At 37.8% G+C, this 23,023-nt stretch overlaps 1 protein-coding gene across 9 annotated transcripts in view; it reads left to right on the forward strand.

Moving 5' to 3' along the window:
- Positions 1–23,023, forward strand: part of SUPT3H (SPT3 homolog, SAGA and STAGA complex component) — a 414,689-nt gene that overhangs the window by 194,282 nt on the left and 197,384 nt on the right. For 8 of the 9 annotated variants that reach the window (XM_070361261.1, XM_070361256.1, XM_070361257.1 and 5 more), the window contains one exon: positions 10,485–10,569. The exons of the other annotated variant lie outside the window; for it this stretch is intronic. In XM_070361261.1, the coding sequence (XP_070217362.1) occupies positions 10,485–10,569 (85 nt within the window). The remainder of the gene's footprint in view (positions 1–10,484; positions 10,570–23,023) is intronic. 9 annotated transcript variants of the gene reach the window in all.

A 23,023-nucleotide genomic window follows, 5' to 3' on the forward strand; every position in this document is an offset into this window, starting at 1 on the left:
ATTGGGAAAGGATCTCTTTAATCGAAGAATGTCTTTAATTAGAACTTACTCAGTCCTGTTCTTAATCAGGGCTTGAAAATTTGAAAACAAGTATTTTAGACTCAAAAGCTGACCCTGTCAAATATACTAAAAAAGAATAATATAAAACTCTGTGGTACTTTCCCTCAGTATAGGTCTTTTAAGGGGGCAGTGGAATGCTTCTTGGAAATATTTCCACTTATAGTACAGGAATAAACTGTAGCTTTATTGCTCTTCCTCCAATTGTTTTTATTTGTTTATTTCATTCTGTTACCCATTAAAATTTTTTTCTTTTTTCTTAATTTCATGATTTTTGCCCAGTTTACTCAGTTTAGTAAGATTTAATTCTCTTACAAGAGTTATAAAAGTGATTTTCTTAAAATATAATTTTCTTGCAATTCTTGAAGATAGAAGTTTGAGTTATTGAAGGATTATAGCTGCTTTCATAGTCCGAGGTAAATATATGAAAACGCATCTTAAAAATCATTGAATCCAGTCCCCTCCTTTCATTGTTGAGGAACCGACGTCCCCAGAAATGTTACTTGCCCGAGGTTACAGTACTTCTTAGCCACAGAGTAGGAACCAGAACCAGGTCATCTAACTTTCAGTCTAATTTCTTTTCATCATAACTGATTGCCTCTTCTTTGTAGCTGATGACCAGGATGTAGTGGGACTTTTAGCTGCATTATTGTAATCTTCCTAATTGGGTACTGGCCATATGAATTGTATCTGTTTTTTTCTCGGCTCACGTCTCTGGCGCCTCATTCAGCTGGGTGCTGTTTCTTCTTTGAGTGGAGGCAGTGACTACAGTGACATTCATCTGGGTCTCTACTCCTCCCCCACTGACTACCATGAACTTAGTCTTCAACTCCACAACATGGAAAAACTTAATCTCCAAATGAAGGGGTAAATTCCCCACGTGCTTTTTTTGGGACTCTAGAACTAAAATAATAGGATAATTGTTTGAAAGTAAATAGTATACAAACTTTATGTATTATTCATTCATTGCCTTAAAAAATAAAATTTTCTGGGTTTTAGTATTAATTAACCTGATTTATTTGGTAGAAAATAATTTGCAAAATCCCTGTCTCAGGCAAACTGGAAGTGTTGGTAAAGCTAATAATCTACATGTTTTTTTTTAGCCTTTCATTTTGTATTGAGGTATAGCCGATTAACAGTGTTATGGTAGTTTCAAGTGAACAGCAGAGGGACTCGACCATAGGTATACATGTATCCAATCTCCCCCAAAGCCCCCTCCTATCCAGGCTGCCACATAACATTGAGGAGAGTTCCCTGTGCTATATAGTAGGTCCTTGTTGGTTATCCATTTTAAATATAGCAGTGTGTACATGTCCATCCCAAACTCCGTAACTATCTTTTACCCTCATACTTCATATCAGCAACCATAAGTTCATTCTCTATTTATATCTGTTTTTAATCAGAGCAAAATTGTTTTTCTAATTTTAATAAATAAAATACTTGTTGTTGTTTAGTTGCTAAGTTGTTACTCTTTTGCGACCCCATGGACTGTAGTCTGCCAGGCTCCTCTATCAGTGGGATTTGCCAGGCAAGACTACTGGAGTGTGTTGCCATTTTCTTCTCCAGGGGATCTTCCTGACCCAGAAATTGAACCCATGTCTCTTGTGTCTCCAGCATTGGCAGGCAGATTCTTTACTACTGAGGCACAAGAGAAGCCCAAATAAAATAATACTTATTTAAAAAATATCGTTTGATCCTTTTTTACCTCTTTGATATTTCTCTTTTGTGTTTGTTTTATGCTGTGTCATTGTACTAATATTACATGTATATTTATATGACTTAAAAAGAGATAAATATACGCATTGTATATGCTTGCTGAAAAAATTTGTTTTTCTTACAGTTACAGCTGTTAAAAGAATTTGGTGTTAATGTTCCACATCGTACATTGTTAATAAATTAATTACAACTTAAAACAATAATGAAACACCACTAGATAGCTATTAGCATGACAGAAATCCAAAACACCAAATACCAGACAGGATCTGGAGCAACAGGAACTCTTATTCATTGCTGATAGGAATGCAAAATGGTACAGACACTTTGGAAGACAGCTTGGCGGTTTCTTACAAAACTAAACACTCTCTGATCACATGGTCCAGTAAACACACTCTTTGTTATTTACCCAAAGACCTTGAAAACTTACACCGACACAAAACTTGAATGAGTGTTTATAGCAGTTTTATTCAGAATTGCTAAAACTTGGAAGCTACTAAGATGTCCTTTAGTAGATAAGTGTATAAACAAACCATGCTATATCCAAACAATGAAATATTATTTAGTAATAAATAAGGAGTTATCAGGCCATGAAGACATGAAGGAATGTTAAATGCATAATGCTACGTGAAAGAAGCCAATCTGAGGGATCACATACTCTGTGTTTGCAACTATATGACGTTTTGGAAAAGACAAAACGACGGAGACGGTGAAAAGATCAGTTATCGCCAGGGATTACAAAAGACAAAGGGATGAATAGGCCAACCTCAGTGGCTTTGTAGTGAAACCATTTATATGATAGTGTAATAGTGGATACATATCATTATACATCTGTCAAAACTAATAGAGAATCTCACGCAGAGTTACCCCTAAGGTAAACTATAGACTCAATAACAACTTAACAATCAATACTGGCTCACTAATACAAAATGTGAATAATAGGGGAAACTGGGTGCAGGGAGAGATGAGGGGATATAAGAAAACTCTCTGTAGTTTCCAGTTTGTTTTTCTTTAGCTGCTCTAAAAGCTGAAGTCTGCTATAATTATTTTAAAAAACAGAATTTAGAGTTGATTTGTTTTCAGCAGTTGGTAATAAGTGGATGTTAGGAGAATGGGTCTGTAGATAGATACATCATCAGATATACACATTTACATAGGATCTGGAAGTTAGCCCAAGATTATGATTAATAATAATGTATTAGAAATTTCCGAGACATTGAAAGTGTATCACCATGCTTGGGAAACATGTTGGCATAAGTTACTAATCAAAGATGTCAATAGGGGTTAACATAGAGTAAGATAGCAAATATCTGGCATCTTCCTTCCTTTTTAAAAAAACAATTTTTTTTTAAACTGAGGTTAGAAACTACCGAAATAAGGTTTTGTTGTATTTTTGGAAACACATACTGACTGGAGTAATACTCAGTGTATATTTTTAAACCTTTGTTTTCTGTATTTTGGAACTGTTTCTGTAACTAGTTCTTACTTTATTTTACTCGGCACTGTCTAATAATAGTTTTTTTTTTTTTACTTTAATAGATGTCTATATAAAGAATATCTCCCATTTTAGACTGTGTTAGGGTTACACATAACACACAAAAGTACTGAAAGGCTTAGTGGTAAGTTCTGCAGACTTTTTGGAAAGGTGTCCCATGGTTTTGTTCAGCATATGCTTTCCTCTGTCTAAGTGTACAGAATAAGAAGAATAAATTCACCTTATGGATAGTCATGCTTCTTTCATACTTCCATTGTACACTGGGAATTGCAGAATCTGCTGCTCAAGTCCAGCTGCCCACTGAGACACTGTATTCTGGGATTGAATAAAAACCAGACCTGTTTGGGTGAAAAGGCAAGCCCACTGTCTTGCTTGTTGTGACCATAGTTATCAAAGTTACATGAAAACTAAAATAGAAACTTGTGTGTTACAGCAGTGAAGCTACTGTAGAAGACCAAGGGAGAGACAACTTTTTCAGGAAAGTTTCCTGAAAGACCTTTAGTGGAAGCTGCACCAGCAACATTGATGGTTTTATAGGCATCTAGGCAGTATGTGAAGAAATTGAACATCAGACCCTTTTGCTTGGGAATAGTCCCAAGACAAGTCAGTCAAGGCATCAGTGAGTAGTACGATATAATGGGGGTAGAAAATAAAAAGATTTGTAAGTTTACCAGTTACTTGCTATGGTTATTCCAGTGGTCATGTATGGATGTGAGACTTGGACTGTTAAGAAAGCTGAGCGCCGAAGAATTGATGCTTTTGAACTGTGGTGTTGGAGAAGACTCTTGAGAGTCCCTTGGACTGCAAGGAGATCCAACCAATCCATTCTGAAAGAGATCGGCCCTGGGATTTCTTTGGAGGGAATGATGCTGAAGCTGAAACTCCAGTACTTTGGCCACCTCATGCGAAGAGTTGACTCATTGGAAAAGACTCTGATGCTGGGAGGGATTGGGGGCAGGAGGAGAAGGGGACGACAGAGGATGAGATGGCTGGATGGCATCACTGACTCGATGGACTTGAGTCTGAGTGAACTCCGGGAGTTAGTGATGGACAGGGAAGCCTGGAGTGCTGCGATTCATGGGGTCACAAAGAGTCAGACACGACTGAGCGACTGAACTGACTGACTGACCAGTTACTTGGATTTTGTCGTTAAGTGATTGAAAAATATTATATGTGCTGCAGAGCAAAAAGAGGTGACTATGGCTAGGTACTGGAGCAACCCACTCCAGTACTCTTGCCTGGAAAATCCCATGGATGGGGAGCCTGGTAGGCTACAGTCCTTGGGGTCGAGAAGAGTTGGACACGACTGAAGTGACTTAGCAGCAGCAGCAGCAGCATAGCTAGGTACAATGGCTTTCATTTCTGTCTTACAAAAACCATTAGGACAATATCTAGCTTTCTATATGTGGGGAAAAGAAGTTGGCAGAAGTAATAGGAGAAAACATGTAAATTAAAGCTGGAGAACTAAAAACCCTGAAAATTAACATAATATACTCATCAAAGTCACATCCCTAGTTATATCTTTAGCTGATTTGATACTTCACATGTTTATACTAATGACGATCATTTTTAGAAGAAAAGTTTATAAAATCATGAGATAAAACTTGGTAATTATTTGTACATTTTAATAATATAAAAAGTAGTTTAAAAATATTCTTTTTACTAGAGATGTGAATTGAATTTGTTATTTTATCTTTGAGTTAATTATTTCCTTTTGATAGTTCAGTTGCTCAGTCATGTCCAGCTCTTTGCAACTCCATGATGCAGCATGCCAGCCTTCCCTGTCCATCACCAACTCTTGGTGTTTATCCAAACTCCTGTCCATCAAGTCCATCCAGCCATCTCATCCTCTGTCATCCCCTTCTCCTCCTGCCTTCAATCTTTCCCAGCATCAGGGTTTTTCCAGTGATTCAGTCCTTTGCATCAGGTGGCCAAAGTATTGGAGTTTCAGCTCAAGCATCAGTCTTTCCAATGAATATTCAGGACCTATTTCCTTTAGGATGGACTGGTTGGATCTCCTTGCAGTCCAAGGGACCCTCAAGAGTCTTCTCCAACACCACAGTTCAAAAGCATCAGTTGTTTGGTGCTCAGCTTTCTTTATATTCCAACTGTCACATCCATACATGACTACTGGAAAAACCATGGCCTTGACTAGATGGACCTTTGTTGGCAAAGTAATGTCTCTGCTTTTCAATATGCGATCTAGGTTGGTCATAACCCTCCTTCCAAGCAGTAAGCGTCTTTTAATTTCATGGCTGCAGTCACCACCTGCAGTGATTTTGGAGCCCAAGAGAATAAAGTCTGTCACTGTTTTCATTGTTTCCCCATCTATTTACACGAGTGATGGAACAGGATGCCATGATGTTGGTTTTCTGAATGTTGAGTTTTAAGCCAACTTTTTCACTCTCCTCTTTCACTTTCAGCAAGAGGCTCTTTAGTTCTTCGCTTCTGCCATAAGGGTGGTGTCATCTGCATATCTGAGGTTATTGATATTTCTCCCTGCAAACTTGATTCCAGCTTGTGCTTCATCCGGCCTGGCATTTCTCATGATGTTCTCTGCTTAGAAGCTAAATAATCAGGGTGACAATATACACCCTTGACGTACTCCTTTCCCAATTTGGAACCAGTCTGTTGTTCCATGTCTGGTTCTAACTGTTGCTTCTTGACCTGCATACGGATTTCTCAGGAGGCAGGTAAGGTGGTCTGGTACTCCCATCTCTTTAAGAATTTTCCACTGTTTTCTGTGATCCACACAGTCAGAAGTTTTGGCATAGTCAATAAAGCAGAAGTGGATGTTTTGATAACTTTGTTCTTTTGTGTGAGATTTCAATTACCTTAAAATAACCAAAGGGAAACTTTGTTTAGGCAGTCCAAAGAATTAAATATTGAATATGTCAGTGAACATAACAGAAGATTTTTGCCTTTGTGGCGTTTATCCTCTGATGGGGACTTTTTATGCTCTTTCTCTTCTGTTGATTTGTTTGTCCTTTTACCAGTAACACAGTATCTTTAATTATTCTGGCTTTATAGTAAGTCTTGTAGGATATCTCCTCCCACTTTATACTTCAAAAGTGTCTTGGGACTTCCCTGGTGGTCCAGTGGTTAAGGCTTCACTTTCCAGTAGAGGGGTTGTAGGTTTGATACCTGGTTGGGGGGCTAAGATTGCACATGCCTCGTGGCCAAAAAAACAAAAAACATGAAACAAGCAATATTTTAATAAACTCAATAAAGACTTAAAAATAGTCCACATAAAATAGATATATAGATATCTTAACTATTCTTGGCTCTTGACTCTCTCACAGAAAGTTTAGAGTCAATTTATATATATTTTAATTGCATTTTGTGCTTTTGTGTGCTGTTTCCCTCAGCTTTATTAAGATATGATTGATATATTATGTAGGCTTGAGTCTATGTTGATTTGATACACTTGTTTATTACAAAACGATTACCACCATAGCTTTAGCTCACACCTCCATCACATCACACAATTACTATTTCATTTTTGTGGTAAGAATATGTAAGACTTACTCTCTTTTAACTTTGAAGCATGTAATACAATACTGGGTCACATGTTGTATGTTACATTCCAAGAACTTATTCATCTTATAACTGGAGGTTTATACCCTTTAAGGATCATTTCCTATCTCCCTCGCTCCCAACACTCCATTATTTGTTTCAGTGAGTTCATTCTGCCTTTGTGTTAATGATGTGTTAACAAATAGCTCTTTGTGTTAAAGAGCTATTTAGATGCTCTTACAATTGAAAAACTTTCTGACTAGTATTAATTGAAATAATTTGTCTCCCCATTATTTTGAGTTTTCTTTGTAGATATTCAGATTATATGAATAAAAACAATTTAGTTTTTCCTTTGCAGTGCTCATATAGTTTAAATTTTTTTCTTGCCTTAAGTTGTAATTGTAATCTTAGTATTATATAGACTAAAAGTGGTGATAGGGGGAATCCTTATATTGGTTTGGATTTCAGAAGGTTTGAATGCTTCTGAGTAAGTTATTTCCTATCTGGTTTTTGGTAGATTCTCTTCATCTGATTGAGAAAATTCTTTTTATTCCTCATTTTTTTTTTTTTTTAGCATGAAGTTTCTTTTTTTTTTATTTTATTTTTAAACTTTACATAATTGTATTAGTTTTGCCAAATATCAAAATGAATCCACCACAGGTATACATGTGTTCCGCATCCTGAACCCTCCTCCCTCCTCCCTCCCCATACCATCCCTCTGGGTCGTCCCAGTGAAGAATTGTTTAGTGATTTTCCCACATGTATTGAGATGATCATTTAGATTTTCTTTTTTCAGATTTTATGTAGTTAATTGTATTAATAAATTTGTGGTTTACTCTTGTTTTCCTGACAACCAAAAGAAGTCTGCTCAACAAAGTAATCCTTCAGAATTGAAGGAAAGATGAAGAATTTCCAGGGAAGTAAAAGTTGAAGGAGTTCATAACCACTAGACTAGCCTATAAGAAATGTTAAAGCAACTTCATTGATAGTAAATGAAAGGATACTAGTTAGTAGTAGTAAAATATATAAAAGTACAAATTCTACTGGTTAAATTCAGAATACACAAATGTTTTAATGGTGGGTAAATCAGTTATACATCTAGTATGAAGGTTATAAGACCAAAGTAGTAGAAATAATAACTACAATAATTTGTTAATGATACACAAAGTAAAAAAATGTATACTGTGAAATAAAAAATGTGATGAAAGTGTGAAAGTGTTAGTCACTAAGTTGTGTCCCACTCTTTGCGACCCCATGGACTATAGCCTGCCACGCTCCTCTGTCCATGGAATTCTCCAGGCAAGAATACTGGAGTGGGTAGCTGTTCCCTTCTCCAGGGGATCTTCCTGACCTAGGGATCTAATGAACCTGAGTCTCCTACATTGCAGGCAGATTTTTTACCATCTAAGCCGCTGGGGAAGAATGTGATGAGGGGAGGGTAAAACTGCAGTATAAAAACCTGAGAAACAGTAGAACTGATGGTGTCCCAAAATGTGTTCAAAGGCAGTCAAAGACCAGTGTCTCAGCTTGAAGGCAGAGAAGTTGAACTCTTCTTTACTCCTCTCTTGTTGTATTCAGGCCTTCAACAGATTGGATGATGCCTGCCCACATTGGAGAAGCTATCTGCCTTACTCAGTTTACTGACTCATATGTTAATTAACCTCATGCATAAATAACTTCAAATACATATCAAACGAATGTTAACCAAATATCTGGGCACTTAATGGTCCAGTTACACTGAAACGTAAAATTAACCATCACCCGTATCAACTTGGTACCCATATCTCCTTAAAATATACTTAGTCTCCAAATAAAGATAGTAACAGGGTCACAATTGTGCCTAAGATGATACAGTTATCCAGCACACAGTTGAAATTGCACTAACCCCTTTCCTAGAAGATGAGGTTAAGTCCATGAGTGACATTTATACTTCTCCTTAATATTCCTAGCTTAAATACTATGATATAAATGCTGTAAGTCCAACACATTTTATGTTACATGATGAGGGAGTAAGAGAGGGAAGGAAACAAGATATTTCCCTAACAACCCCACAAAGAAGTATTCACACACAAAAAAGTATTCATAACAAAATGACCATTACAATGCCCTTTATGTAACTGGTTAGATGACTGTAGCTTGCATTAATGACTACGTTCTCCCACTTCCTATTCCGTATTCCCCTGCCTTTAGCAAGCACCTCAGCTGGTTGTGGTTCTTTAACTGGTGGACAGACCCAAACCGTCATTTTTGGAGGATCTGAGGTATTAGTAGCCCTTCCAGGATTGGGTTGTAGTTTTCCATTGACATTAATCACAGGGCATGGAAATTCTATGAGACACCCTGAATGATCTCCTGTATTCCAGACATACTCTTTCTTACCTCCACTGTGGAGTACCAGTAGAGTTTCCACTGGGGAGTCAGTATCGCTCACCCCTGCCGACCCAGTAACTCCTTCTTTGCCTGTTGATTCAGAAGCATGTGGAACCCAGGGTGACTCAGCTGCAGTCTTAAGTTTCATTCAATGGAATAATTGTTGTGTCAATGGAATAAATGTGAAAGCGTTCCTCCCTCTGGAATTAAGACCTCTAGGCTAGCAACTCATAAGACCATGGGAACAGGAAGCAACAATTTTGCTAGTGGGTCTTTAGAAGTAACGATGAGTGGTGCCTCTCCCTTTCCATCCCTTAATTCCTAGACCTGTGAATTCTGTGCGTGGGAGAAACCACACCATGTATTGGATGCTGATTCATAGGCTGTATAGTCTTCTGGAAAACCTTACCCCTGCTCTACAAGGTGTTACCACCTTACTGGCACTGTCGCTCAGCCTTCAAAAGGTCATTTCATCATTCCGTCAGACCATCTGTTCCATAATGGTGGGGAACATGTTAAGAACGTGTGTGTATGTGTGTGTGCACGCGCTCACGTGTGTTCAGACACGTCCGACTCTTAGAGACCCCCATGGACTGTAACTCCCGAGGCTCCTCTGTCCATGGAATTTTCCAGGCAAGAATACTGGGATAGGTTGCCATTTCCTACTCCAGGGGATTTTCCCAACTCAGGTATCAATCCTGCATCTCTTACACCCGCAGGCAGGTTCTTTACCAACTGTTCCACTTGAGAAGCCCTTGTTAACAATAACGAGTTCCATTTAACCTGAGATATCTTCCTGTATACTTTGAATCATCTCTAGATTACTTACAATACCTAGTACAAAGTAGATGTCATGTAAATAATTGTAAATACAGTGTAAATGATATGTGAATAGTTGCCAATACATGGCAAAATCAAGCTTTGCTATTTGGAACTTTTTGGAATTGTTTCTTTAAATTCAAGTATTTTTGATTCATGTTTAGTTGAGGATACAGAACATGAAGATATGAAGGGCCAACTGTGTTGGTTATTTGAGTATGGTAACATGATTTTCTGGTTACCAATATAATGAATTGGTTGTTAAAATTTTACATTTTGAAATAGTAAACGCCCTCAAAGATGCCCACACGAATCAAGAAATAACATTGATGACACTGTTCTTTTCTCTGGAAGTTTCAGCTTACGTAGGAAAGTTGCAGTTCTTTGTCATAGAAAATTATATGCCTACTCTGTCATTTGAGAGACCAATCTGTACTTTATTAAGCAGAGTATTATAATTGATATTTTTCAGTTTTACAGTTCTTAATGTTTGGCATATTGATTTTCTTTGCAGGTTTTCTTTAGGTGATGCTCGGAGGCCTCTTCATGAAACAGCAGTTTTGGTAGAAGATGTAGTGCACACACAGTTAATTAATCTGGTAAGAGCATGTACTCTTACTTGGTAGCTCTGCTCTGTGTTCTGCTTATACTGGCATTGCAACCCAACATTTTTTTAAATATCTTTTTTAAAAAAATATTTCAAATTCTTTCTTGTCATCTCTATTGAGATATAATTTTCATGTAACAAAATTTCACCAATGCATGATTCAATGAGTTTTGTCAACTGAGTATTGATTGTCATGTGACTAGCAGTGCAGTCATTATATAGAAATATTTCCATCATCCAGAAACATTTCTTTGTACCCCTGTGTCATCAGTCTTTTCTCCCACTCCTGATAACGCTGGTCTGTTTTTAAATCATTATATCAGTATAGTTTTTTAAGAACTTAAAAATGATCTTTCTCTCTGTATTTGAGATATATGAAGAATTGCACAAATAGTACAGGTAATTCTCAGGTAGCATTCAGCTTCCTCTGTTAACAACTTGCATAACTGTACTACAGTTCTCAAAACCAGGAATAACATTGGTATCATACTGTAATAAAAATACCAGCCTTATTCAGTTTTCCCATTAATGGCCCTTTTCTGTTCCAGGATCCAGTCCAGGGTAACTCACTGCAGTGATCTGTTGGGTCTTTGTGGTCTTCTGTCTGTGGTCGGTCTTTTCTTAGAGTATTTCGTGACATATATATTTTTGAAAATTGCAGAACAGTTATTTTGTAGAATGCTCTTCTTTATCAATTGTTCTGATACTTTCTTAAGGTTAGAATGTGACTGTGCCTTTTTGGTGGTAATACCACAGAAATGATGGACTTCTCTGTGTATCATGTTAATGGATTCATGTTGTTGATGTTTTTTTACAATTTTAACCTTGATAACTTGGATAAGGTGTTATATGCTGAGTTGTTCCGCTATGATGAGGTTACTTTTTTTTTTTTCCTTTTTTTGTTAATAAGTGTCTTGTGGGAGATATTTTGTGACTATGCAAATACTCTTTCTCTGAAAAAAATTGCTTATTTAACATTCATCAGTGAGTATATTCTTTTCTTTTCCTTCTTTCCTTTTATCTTTTTAAGTTGCAATTGTTCTGAAAGGAATAGCTATCCTTTATCACCATTACTTAATAAATGTTTAATGTACATATGTATGGACTAATGTATATTTAAGTTTTACTCTTATAATCATTATGTAATATTTTAATTTATTTTTATTGCTCAGTTCGTTCCAGCATTGGCCATTAGAATTGATTTCACGTCCTCTCCTCATTTTCCTATCAAATCTTTGGTCCCGTATCTCATAAATGTTATGCATGTCAGTCCTTTGCTTGGGGCATATGCTACAGGTATATTCTTCTGCTGTGTAGTTTTCTTTTGACTTTGTTTTTATGACAAAAAACATAAAACATGTTTTTGGGGGGCATAAAGTATTTTTATTTTAATTTAGTCAAATGCATCAATCTTTTATTTCCTTTGTATTTTGAATTATAGTTAGTGACATCTTTCTTATGCTGAGTTTAAAGAGAAATTCATCCATACTGTCTTGTAGTACCTGTGTGGTTTCATTTTTAACATTTAGTTTCCTAACCATCATTTATTAGAAAGTACCTACTTTTGTGATCTGAAATGCCTCTGTCTAGAACTGGACATGGAACAACAGATTGGTTCCAAATAGGAAAAGGAGTACATCAAGGCTGTATATTGTCACCCTGCTTATTTAACTTATATGTAGAGTACATCATGAGAAACGCTGGACTGGAAGAAACACAAGCTGGAATCAAGATTTCCGGGAGAAATATTAATAACCTCAGATATGCAGATGACACCACCCTTCTGGCAGAAAGTGAAGAGAAACTAAAAAGCCTCTTGATGAAAGCAAAAGTGGAGAGTGAAAAAGTTGGCTTAAAGCTCAACATTCAGAAAAAGAAGATCATGGCATCCGGTCCCATCACTTCATGGGAAATAGATGGGGAAACAGTGGCAGACTTTATTTTTTGGGGCTCCAAAATCACTGCACATGGTGATTGCAGCCATGAAATTAAAAGATGCTTACTCCTTGGAAGGAAAAGTTATGACCAACCTAGATAGCATATTCAAAAGCAGAGACATTACTTTGCCAACAAAGGTCCGTCTAGTCAAGGCTATGATTTTTCCTGTAGTCATGTATGGATGTGAGAGTTGCACTGTGAAGAAGGCTGAGCACCGAAAATTGATGCTTTTGAACTGTGGTGTTGGAGAAGACTCTTGAGAGTCCCTTGGACTGCAAGGAGATCCAACCAGTCCATTCTGAAGGAGATCAGCCCTGGGATTTCTTTGGAAGGAATGATGCTAAAGCTGAAACTCCAGTACTTTGTCCACCTCATGTGAAGAGTTGACTCACTGGAAAAGACTCTGATGCTGGGAGGGATTGGGGGCAGGAGGAGAAGGGGACGACAGAGGATGAGATGGCTGGATGGCATCACTGACTCGATGGAGGTGAGTCTGAGTGAACTCCAGGAGTTGGTGATGGACAGGGAGGCCTGGCATGCTGCGATTCATGGGGTCGCAAAGAGTCGGACACGACTAAGCGACTGAACTGAACTGAACTGAACTGTCTTTATTAGATTGGCATGTATATTGGGGTCTATTTCTGATTTCATGTTCTGTGTGTTGAAGTGTTAGTAGCTCAGTCATGCCCGACTCTTTGCGACCCCATGGACTGCAGCCCACCTGGCGCCTCTGTCTATGGGATTCTCCAGGCAAGAATACTGGAGTGGGTTGCTATTTCCTTTTCCAGGGGATCTTCCCTGCCCAGCAATCGAACCCAGATCTCCTGCACTGCAGGCAGATTCTTTACCAACTGAGCCATACCAGTGGCTTATTTGTCTGTGCATGTGCTAATAAACATTTTTAATTGTAGAAGTTTTGTGGTATATCTTAAAGATTCTCATGACTAGACACCCCTTTTAATGTTACCTCAGTATGTTCTTGTTTATTCTTATATGTTTATTTTTCCATATGAACTTCAGTTTTAAAATTTCTAGCTCTGTAAAATAGCTTGTTGGTATTGTTATAGAGATTGTGTGAACTTTTAAATCAAGTTAAAGAGAACTGTATCTTAATGTTGACTCATTCTAAGGAAAGGGAATGTCTACATTTTGCCAAGGCTATTTTTGTGTCTTTCATGAGTGTTTTGATAGTTTTCTTCTATAGGCTTCATGTATTTCTTATTAGATATATTCCTAAGTATTTAATCTTCTTATTTGCTATTGGAAATAGGCTTTATCTATAATTACATAATGGCTGAAAGCATCTGGAATTTACTGAAATACATAAATCTGTAGTCTCAAGGAGCTGAGCAAACTCCGAAAATGGATAAGCCCAAAGATTGAATGTTCAAACTGCTGACTATGAGAGAAATAATATAAATCTTAAAAGCACCCAGATTTATTACTATAGAGGAACAATGATTTGAAGGACCACAGAATTTTTATGAAAATACAAAGACTAGGAGGAAATAGCACAACAGATTTAAAGTACTGGGTTCCCTTTTCTCCACATCCTCACCAGCACTTGTTATTTCATACCTTTTTCATAATAGCCCTACCCAGGTATTGACATAAAACAGACACAGATCAGTGGAACAGAATTAGAGCCCTGAAATATTCTACATGTACATAGTCAATTAATGTACAAGAAAAGTAAACAAAATTGGAGTTTTTGTTTGTTTTCTTTGGGGCTTCTCTGGTGGCTCAGTGGTAAAGAATCTGCCTGCAGTACAGGAGACGTGCAGCAGCCTCGAGTTTGATCCCTGGGTCAGGAAGATCCCTTAGAGAAGGAAATGACAACCCACTCCAGTATTCTTGCCTGGAAAATCCCATGGATAGAGGAGCCTGGCGGGCTATAGTCCATGGAGTTGCAAGAGTTGGGCACAACTTAGTGATGAAAACAAACTAACAAAAAGCCAAAATTGGAGAGCTGCATGCAAAAGAATGAAATTGGATGCTCTTATACTATACATAAAAGTTAACTCAAAATGGATTAAAGAATTAATGAAAGACCTGAAACCATGAAATGCCTAGAAGAAAACAGACCAAAACCTTGACATAGGTCTTGGTGATGATCTTTTTAATCTGACAACAAAAGTAAAAATAAAGGCAAGTGGGACTACATCAAACTAAAAAGCTTGTGCACAGGAAAGGAAACTCTCAATAAAATGAAAAGATAACCTACTAAATGGGAGAAAATGTTTGCAAATCATATATCTAATAAGGGACTAATATTCAAAAAATATAAAAAACTTATGCAATTCAGTGGCAAAAGAAAAAAAAAACAATCCAATTAATAAAATGGGAAGAAATCTAAATAGACATTTTTCCAAAGAAGACATCAAAATGGCCAACATGTACCTGAAAAGATGCTCACCATTATTAACCATCAGGGCAATGCAAATCTAAAGCAATGACATATCACCTTATAGCTGTTAGAATGGCTGTTGTCAAAAAGACTGTAAACAACAAATGTTGATGAGGAGGTGGAGAAAAGGGAAGCCTTGTGCGTTGTTGGTGGGACTGTAACTTGGTGCAGCCACTATGGAAAACAGTGTGGAGGTTACTCAGAAAATTTAAAACAGAAATACCATATCATCCAGCAATTCCAGTTCTGGGTATTTATCCAAGGACTGAAAACACTAACTCAAAAAGACATATGCACATCCAAGTTTATTTGTAGTAGCCAGGATATGGAAACAAGGTGTGTATTCATAGGTGGATGAATGTGTAAAGAAATTGTTTAGCTACACAATGGAATATTATTGAGCCACAAAAAATAATGAAATCTTGTCATTTGCAGTACTATTAATGGACCCCATGGTTGTTATGCTAAGTGAAATAAGGCAGACAGAGAAAGACAAGTACTATAAGAGCTCTCTCCTAGCTGGAATCTAAAATAAAAATAAATCAAGCTCATAGATACAGAGAAACAGATTGGTGGCTGACAGTGTCAGGGAGTGGAATGGAATGAACAGTTTTTGTTTTAGTTTAAATAAACTGATGTTTTTTTATTTTAAAAATAAACTAATTTTTAAAATATTATCATAACTGATAATGGTAGTATTCACATAGATACAAGTTTGCACAACTCTAGTCTAGAGTTCTTCATGCTTTTGTATATACTCATCTCTATAAAAAACATACTTTAAATCTTTCATAAGAGTCAACATATATTTATTAAACCTAACTCAGGAAAGTAAGCATCAGGATAGAGGTAATAAACTCTTGAGCTATACAAAGATGTAGGGTAGAATCTACAAATTTCATTTGCAGTATATTAAGATACAAATTTAGTTGCCAACATTTTAAAATTAGATCACCTTTATACAAAAACTTAGGATTTCTGGCTTCTCTTGAAACATTAAAATTGAAATGTTTGACAACATAGGTATGAATTTTGAAATGGAAATCTGAGCTTAGGAGCCACTGCTACCTGAAGTCTTTTCACAGACTGCTTTTTAACCAGTGAAAACCAGAAAATACTTAACCAGAAAAGTATTCAGCATTGATGGAGTTATACAACATATTGTTGTCATATTCCCCATCTCCAGTTTCAGTTTTTCAAAAGGAAAAACATACTTTTTAATTTTGGAAGAAAATGACATTTTTTAAAGGAATTTTTTTTGAAAAACTGTGAGAACAGTATTATATACATCTCTGATGTTCATAGACAAAAATAATAAAGAAGTTTTTTATGTTATATGCTTTTTTTCTCCCATGACTTAGCATTGTTAATGCAAGAGTGATCTATCAAAATGCTTTGATAGTGTACTGTCAAAGGTAATACATAATATAGAAGAAACCAGAAGAAACTTGTTCTCCTTTCCTGAAGGCCCTTACTTAATGCCTTAATCTGAAACTTTCAGTTCAGTTCAGTTGCTTAGTCCTATCTGACTCTTTGCATCCCCATGGACTGCAGCACACCAGGCTTCCCTGTCCATCACCAACTCCTGGAGCCTACTCAAACTCATGTCCATTGAGTCAGTGATGCCATCCAACCATCTCATCCTCTGTCATCCCCTTTTCCTCCTGCCTTCAATCTTTCCCAGCATCAGGGTCTTTTCCAATGAATCGGTTCTGCAAATCAGGTGGCCAAAGTATTGGAGTTTCAGCTTCAGCATCAGTCGTTCTAGTGAATATTCAGGACTGATTTCCTTTAGGATTGACTGGTTGGATCTCCTTGCAGTCCAAGGGATTCTCAACACTACAGTTCAAAAGCATCAATTCTTTGGTGCTCAGTTTTCATTATAGTCCATCTGTCACATCCATACATGAGTACTGGAAAAATCATAGCTTTGACTAGATGGACCTTTGTTGGCAAAGTAATGTCTCTGCTTTTTAACATGCTGTCTAGATTGGTCATAATTTTCTTCCAACAAGCAAGCGTCTTTTAATTTCATGGCAGCAGTCATGGTCTGCAGTGATTTTGGAGCCCCCCAAAATAAAGTCTGTCACTGTTTCCATTGTTTCCCTATCTATTTGCCATGAAGTGATGGGACCAGATGCCATGATCTTAGTTTTCTGAATATTGAGTTTTAAGCCAACTTTTGCACTCTCCTCTTTAATTTTCATCAAGATGCTCTTTAGTTCTTCTTTGCTTTCTGCCATAAGGGTGTTGTCATCTGCATATCTGAAGTCATTAATATTTCTCCCTGCAAACTTAATTCTAGTTTGTGCTTCATCCAGCCCGGCATTTCACATGATGTACTCTGCATATAAGTTTAATAAGCAGGGTAACAATATACACCCTTGACACACTCCTTTCCCAATTTGGAACCAGTCTGTTGTCCATGTCCAGTATTAACTGTTACTTCTTGACCTGCATACAGATTTCTCAGGAGGCAAGTCAGATGGTTTGGTATTCCCATCTCTTTAAGAATTTTCCACAGTTTGTTGTGATCCACACAGTCAAAGGCTTTGGTGTAGTCAATAAAGCAGATGTTTTTCTGGAACTCTCTTGCTTTTTTGATGATCTAGTGGATGTTGGCGCTTTGATCTCTGGTTCCTCTGCCTTTCTAAATCCAGCTTGAACATCTGGAAGTTCACGGTTCACATACTGTTGAAGCCTAGGTTGAAGAATTTTGAGCGTTACTTTGCTAGCATGTGAGATGAGTGCAATTGTGTGGTAGTTTGAACATTCTTTGGCATTGCCTTTCTTTGGGATTGGGATGAAAGCTGACCTTTTCCAGTCCTGTGGCCACTGCTGAGTTTTCCAGATTAGCTGGCATATTGAGTGCGGCACTTTCACAGCTTCATCTTTTAGGATTTGAAATAGGTCAACTGGAATTCCATCATCTCCACTACTGCTGCTGCTGCTAAGTCGCTTCAGTCGTATCCCACTCTGTGTGACCCCATAGACAGCAGCCCACCAGGCTCCCCGTCCCTGGGATTCTCCAGGCAAGAACACTGGAGTGGGTTGCCATTGCCTTCTCTGATCCACATCCACTAGCTTTGTTTGTAGTAATGCTTCCTAAGGCCCACTTGACTTCACATTCCAGGATTTCTGGCTCTAGGTGAGTAATCACACCATCATGGTTTTCTGGGTTGTGAAGATCTTTTTTGTATAGTTCTATGTATTCTTGCCACTCTTCTTAATATCTTCTGGTTTTGTTAGGTCCATACCATTTATGTCCTTTACTGTGCCCATCTTTGCATGAAATGTTCCCTTGGTATCTCTAATTTTCTTGAAGAGATGTCTAGTCTTTCCCATTCTGTTGTTTTCCTCTATTTCTTTGCATTGATCACTGAGGAAGGCTTTATTATCTCTCCTTGCTATTCTTTGGACCTCTGCGTTCAAATGGGTATATCTTTCATTTTCTCTTTTGCCTTTAACTTCTCTTCTTTTCTCAGCTATTTGTAAGGCCTCATCAGACAACTGTTTTGCCTTTTTGCATTTTTTTCTCGGGGATGGTCTTGATCACTGCCTCCGTCACGAACCTCTGTCCATAGTTCTTCAGGCACTCTATCAGATCTAATCCGTTGAATCTATTTGTCAGATCTAATCCGTTGAATCTATTTGTCACTTCCATGGTATAATCGTAAGGGATTTGATTTAGGTCATACCTGAAACTTAAAGGGGAAGAAAATCCAAAACATATAGTTTAAAATCTGTATACAACTTCTGACTATATTCGAGAGCATGTTAGATTATTAAAGCCACAGGATTTTTCGCTATTAATTTTTATTGGAATGGAATGGCACAGTCGTAAAGAACCCGCCTCCCAATGCAGGAGATTCAAGAGGATGTGGGTTTGATCCCTGAGTCCGGAAGATCCCCTGGAATAGGAAATGCAACCCCCTCCAGTATTCTTGTCTGGAAAATCACATTGACAGAGGAGCCTGGCAGGCTACAGCCCATGGATCTCAAAGAGTCAGACACGACTGATCACACGCGCGCGCACACACAGTCGCTTTACAGTGTTTTGTTAGTTTCTTGCTGTACAGCAAAGTGAATCAGTCCTACAGTATCCATACGCCCACTCTTTGTTAGATTTCCTCCTGGTTTAGGTCACAGCAGAGAGCAGAGCTCCCTGTGCTGTGCAGTAGTTTCTCAATTAGTTATAGATTTTATACATGTGTGCTTAGTCACTCAGTGGTGTTCGTAATTTTATTATTCCTATTACTAACTTTCTGTAAGTTAGTAATAGTAAATGGTTGCTACTATAATGGATATGATAAGGTAACAGGGCTGTTTAATATCAGGATTTAGATTAGAAATGAATTGAAAAATTCATTGAAATGTTCTTCTAGATTTTCCAGAAAGATGCAGACATTTTCATATCCTAATCTTCCATCTTCTCCCACTCCACAGGGTGAGCTACACTTCTGTTTGAAGTAGGTAGAGATTTATGCCAACTTGAAATTGTGCGACAGACTTGCTCTTATGATTGCTGTCAATAATAACATTTTTTCAAGTTCCCAAACTGTCATGATGTCTGATGACTATGTAGCTGCTTTCATTTTTTTTAATTCATTAAAAGTTAAATATCAGGGGACCCTTTTCATTTTATGCATAAAGTATAACTATCTACCATTCCACTTCAAAATCACATTGGATTTCCACTATATAATCTACCAGGCAACTAGTAAGCTCTTCCGTCTGTTGTACTGTGTTTTCATATCAGAACCAGTTTCTCAGGGTTATTCTAAAGGTCTTTAGTTACAAAAACTAATAGCAAATTTGTGTGTGTCCAAAGTGATTGCTTACATCTCCCATCTGTATTAGCATTCACCGAGTCGTGCCTTCCCGACTCCACTTACTTGTAATGCTTTTTCACTGGACACTTTATCTTCCTGGAGGATAAATGCAGGGCACTTGTTCAGTTCTCATCACCACTTCTGTGGGGCTGTCACTTACGTCACCTCAGCCATGGTTTATGAGTATGTTTTAAAATAGTAGTAAGAGTTTCCTGTGCAGAACTTCAATTATTAGGGTTATCAAAATAAGACAAACTAATATAATTTGTGATTGCATAAAATAAAGGAAGTAGAGGTACCATGGGGACCTAATGAATCACAAAATGGAAACAGTCTTCTCGCTGACTAAACATTCAGACTTTGTGCTAAGTCACAGTGTGGAGCTGTAGCTCAGCACACTGGAACACCATCTGTGTTTACATGGATGGGACAGAGAAGTTCACAAATACCCTCTGGGAAAAAAATTCTTGGCTTATTTGTCTGTTTCTACTGTTGAGGAAATGAAGTACCACTTCTTTAGCATAAACTTTCTGAAAGTACACCTCTTTTGTGGGACACACATAACGTGCACACGTATACACGGAGTGGCTCACAACACAGAACACAGTATGCTGTGAAAATGTGATCAACTTCGTACACACGGAGTGGCTCACAACACAGAGCACAGTATGCCGTGAAAACGTGATCGACTTCGTACACACGGAGCGGCTCACAACACAGAGCACAGTATGCCGTGAAAACGTGATCGACTTCCTCCTTGTTTTCTTTTTAAAGAATGTACTGTGGAAAATTTACTAATTGTTTTGAACAATACTTGTTTCTGATTGTTCTTAATGTTTTCTATTTAATGAGTCATTTTCTCTCATGTATTACTACCTCATGCCTTCAGATATAGTATTATATTTCCTCTTTTTAAAAAAAGAACGTTTGTATTGCAGTTGACAGATATTTAATCTGCTACACAAAATGGGCATATTCTCAGTGGACTGCCTATTTAGCTATACTTTCCCATCAGTTCCCCCGGGTAGTTGCTGTAGCATAACCTAGAGGAGCACCAACAAGGAAAGAATTTCCAGTCCTTTCTCTACTCTCAGCATATCTCCTTTCTCCTGCTGTAGTATGTTCATTCTACTTGTTGTTGTTCAGTCGTTCCATTGTGTCCTACTCTTTGACACCACATGGACTGCAGCACACCGGGCTTCCCTGGCCTTCACCATCTCCTGGAGCTTGCTCAGATTCAATCCATCGAGTCGATGATGCCGTCCAGCCATCTCATCCTCTGTTGTCCCCTTCTCCTCCTGCCCTCGATCTTTCCCAGCATCAAGGTCTTTTCCAATGAGTTGGCTCTTCTCATCAGGTCACTAAAGTATTGGAATTTCAGCTTCAGTCCTTTCAATAATAAATCATTCAATAATAGTCAGTTCAATAATCAGGGTCAATTTCCTTTAGGATTGACTGATTTCATTTCCTTCCTGTCCAAGAGACTCTCAAGAGTCTTTTCTGACACCTCAGTTCGAAAACATAGTCTTCAGCGCTCAGCCTTCTTTACTGTCCAGCTCTCACATCCATACATGACTATTGTAAAAACCATAGCTATGAATATTTGGACATTTGTTGGCAAAGTGATGTCTCTGCTTTTTAATACGCTGTCTATATTTGTCATAGCTTTTCTTCCAAGGAGCAAGCATCTTTTAATTTCATGGCTGCAGTCACCACCCATAGTGATTTTTGGAGCCCAAGAAAATAAAGTCTGTCACTGTTTCCATTGTTGCCTCATCTGTTTGCCCTGAAGTGACGGGACCAGGTGCCATGATCTTAGTTTTTTGAATGTTGAGTTTTAAGCCAGGCTTTTCACTCTCCTCTTTCAGCTTCATCAAGAGGCTCTTTAGTTCCTCTTGGCTTTCTGCCATTAGGGTGGTGTCATCTGCATATCTGAGGTTGTTGATATTTCTCCCCATAATCTTGATTCCAGCTTGTGATTCATCTAGCCCAGCATTTTGCATGGTGTACTCTGCATATAAGTTAAATAAGCAGGGTCACCATATACAGCCTTGACGTATTCATTCTACTACTAGAATATTATTCTGCTGATAGTCAATTATTGAATTCAAGGTAAGAGAATCTCAGAGTATACACTGTTTACAGTTCCAGTAAGTTTAAAGCACCGTTTCATATTACATGGTTTTCTTAGCAGAGTTATAAAACAGTACCTTGCCTCCTTTCCATGAGTGTCAAGGCTTTTCCTTTAGTGTTCTTCATTTACTTCCTGCTGGTCAGCTAGAATCCTATTATCTAACTCAGGCAAAGCTCTACTTGGCTACTTGGCTCCTGTGCCAAGTTTGGATTTCTGACCTGTGCTTAAAGTTTCAGTTCTGGCTGAAATTCCTATTAAATGCCTAGTGCATAGTTTCCAAGAATTTCAGATTTACCAAACACAGGCAGCCCCTTCATAAAATATCCTCTCTACAGATTGATTTGCATCACTGAATTAAAATAGGTACAGATTGGTGCCAACTAGAAATTGTGTGACTGACTTGATATTTTATGCTGTCAATACTATGCTTTTGATAGTATCCATTTTGAGTGCATTTTAAAAAAAAAACATGTTTTTTTATGACTGTATCGCTACTTTTAATTCCCTATTTACTCACAGTTAAATATCATAAAGGTCTTTTTGTTTTATACATAGAATATAATTATTAGCATTCCATTTAAAAGTCATACTATATTTTCACTATATAAATTTATCAGCCAACTAGTAAACCATGTAGTCTGTTGAAATTTGTTTCAATATATGAATTGGTTTTCAGAGTTATTCTGCTGCTAAGTCACTTCAGTCATGTCTGACTCTGTGCGACCCCATAGGCGGCAGCCCACCAGGCTCCACCGTCCCTGGGATTCTCCAGGCAAGAACACTGGAGTTTGTTGCCATTTCCTTCTCCAGTGCATGAAAATGAAAACTGAAAGTGAAGTTGCTCAGTCGTGTCTGACTCTTAGCAACCCCATGGACTGCAGTCCACCAGGCTCCTCCATCCATGGGATTTTCCAGGCAGGAGTACTGGAGTGGGGTGCCATTGCCTTCTCCACAGAGTTATTCTAATAATCTTTAATTATGTAAATTAGATAAGAATAAGCTTTGCCTGTATGATGAGTGACTGACTAACCTCCCATCTAGATGAGCAGACAGTGAGCTCTCCTTCTGTATCTGTTTCTACTTGTAATGCCTTTTACGTTGGCAAATATCTCCCAGCTGCTCTATTCTCATCCAT

Source organism: Bos mutus, chromosome 23, assembly GCF_027580195.1.
Source record: "Bos mutus isolate GX-2022 chromosome 23, NWIPB_WYAK_1.1, whole genome shotgun sequence".
NCBI lineage: Eukaryota > Metazoa > Chordata > Mammalia > Artiodactyla > Bovidae > Bos > Bos mutus.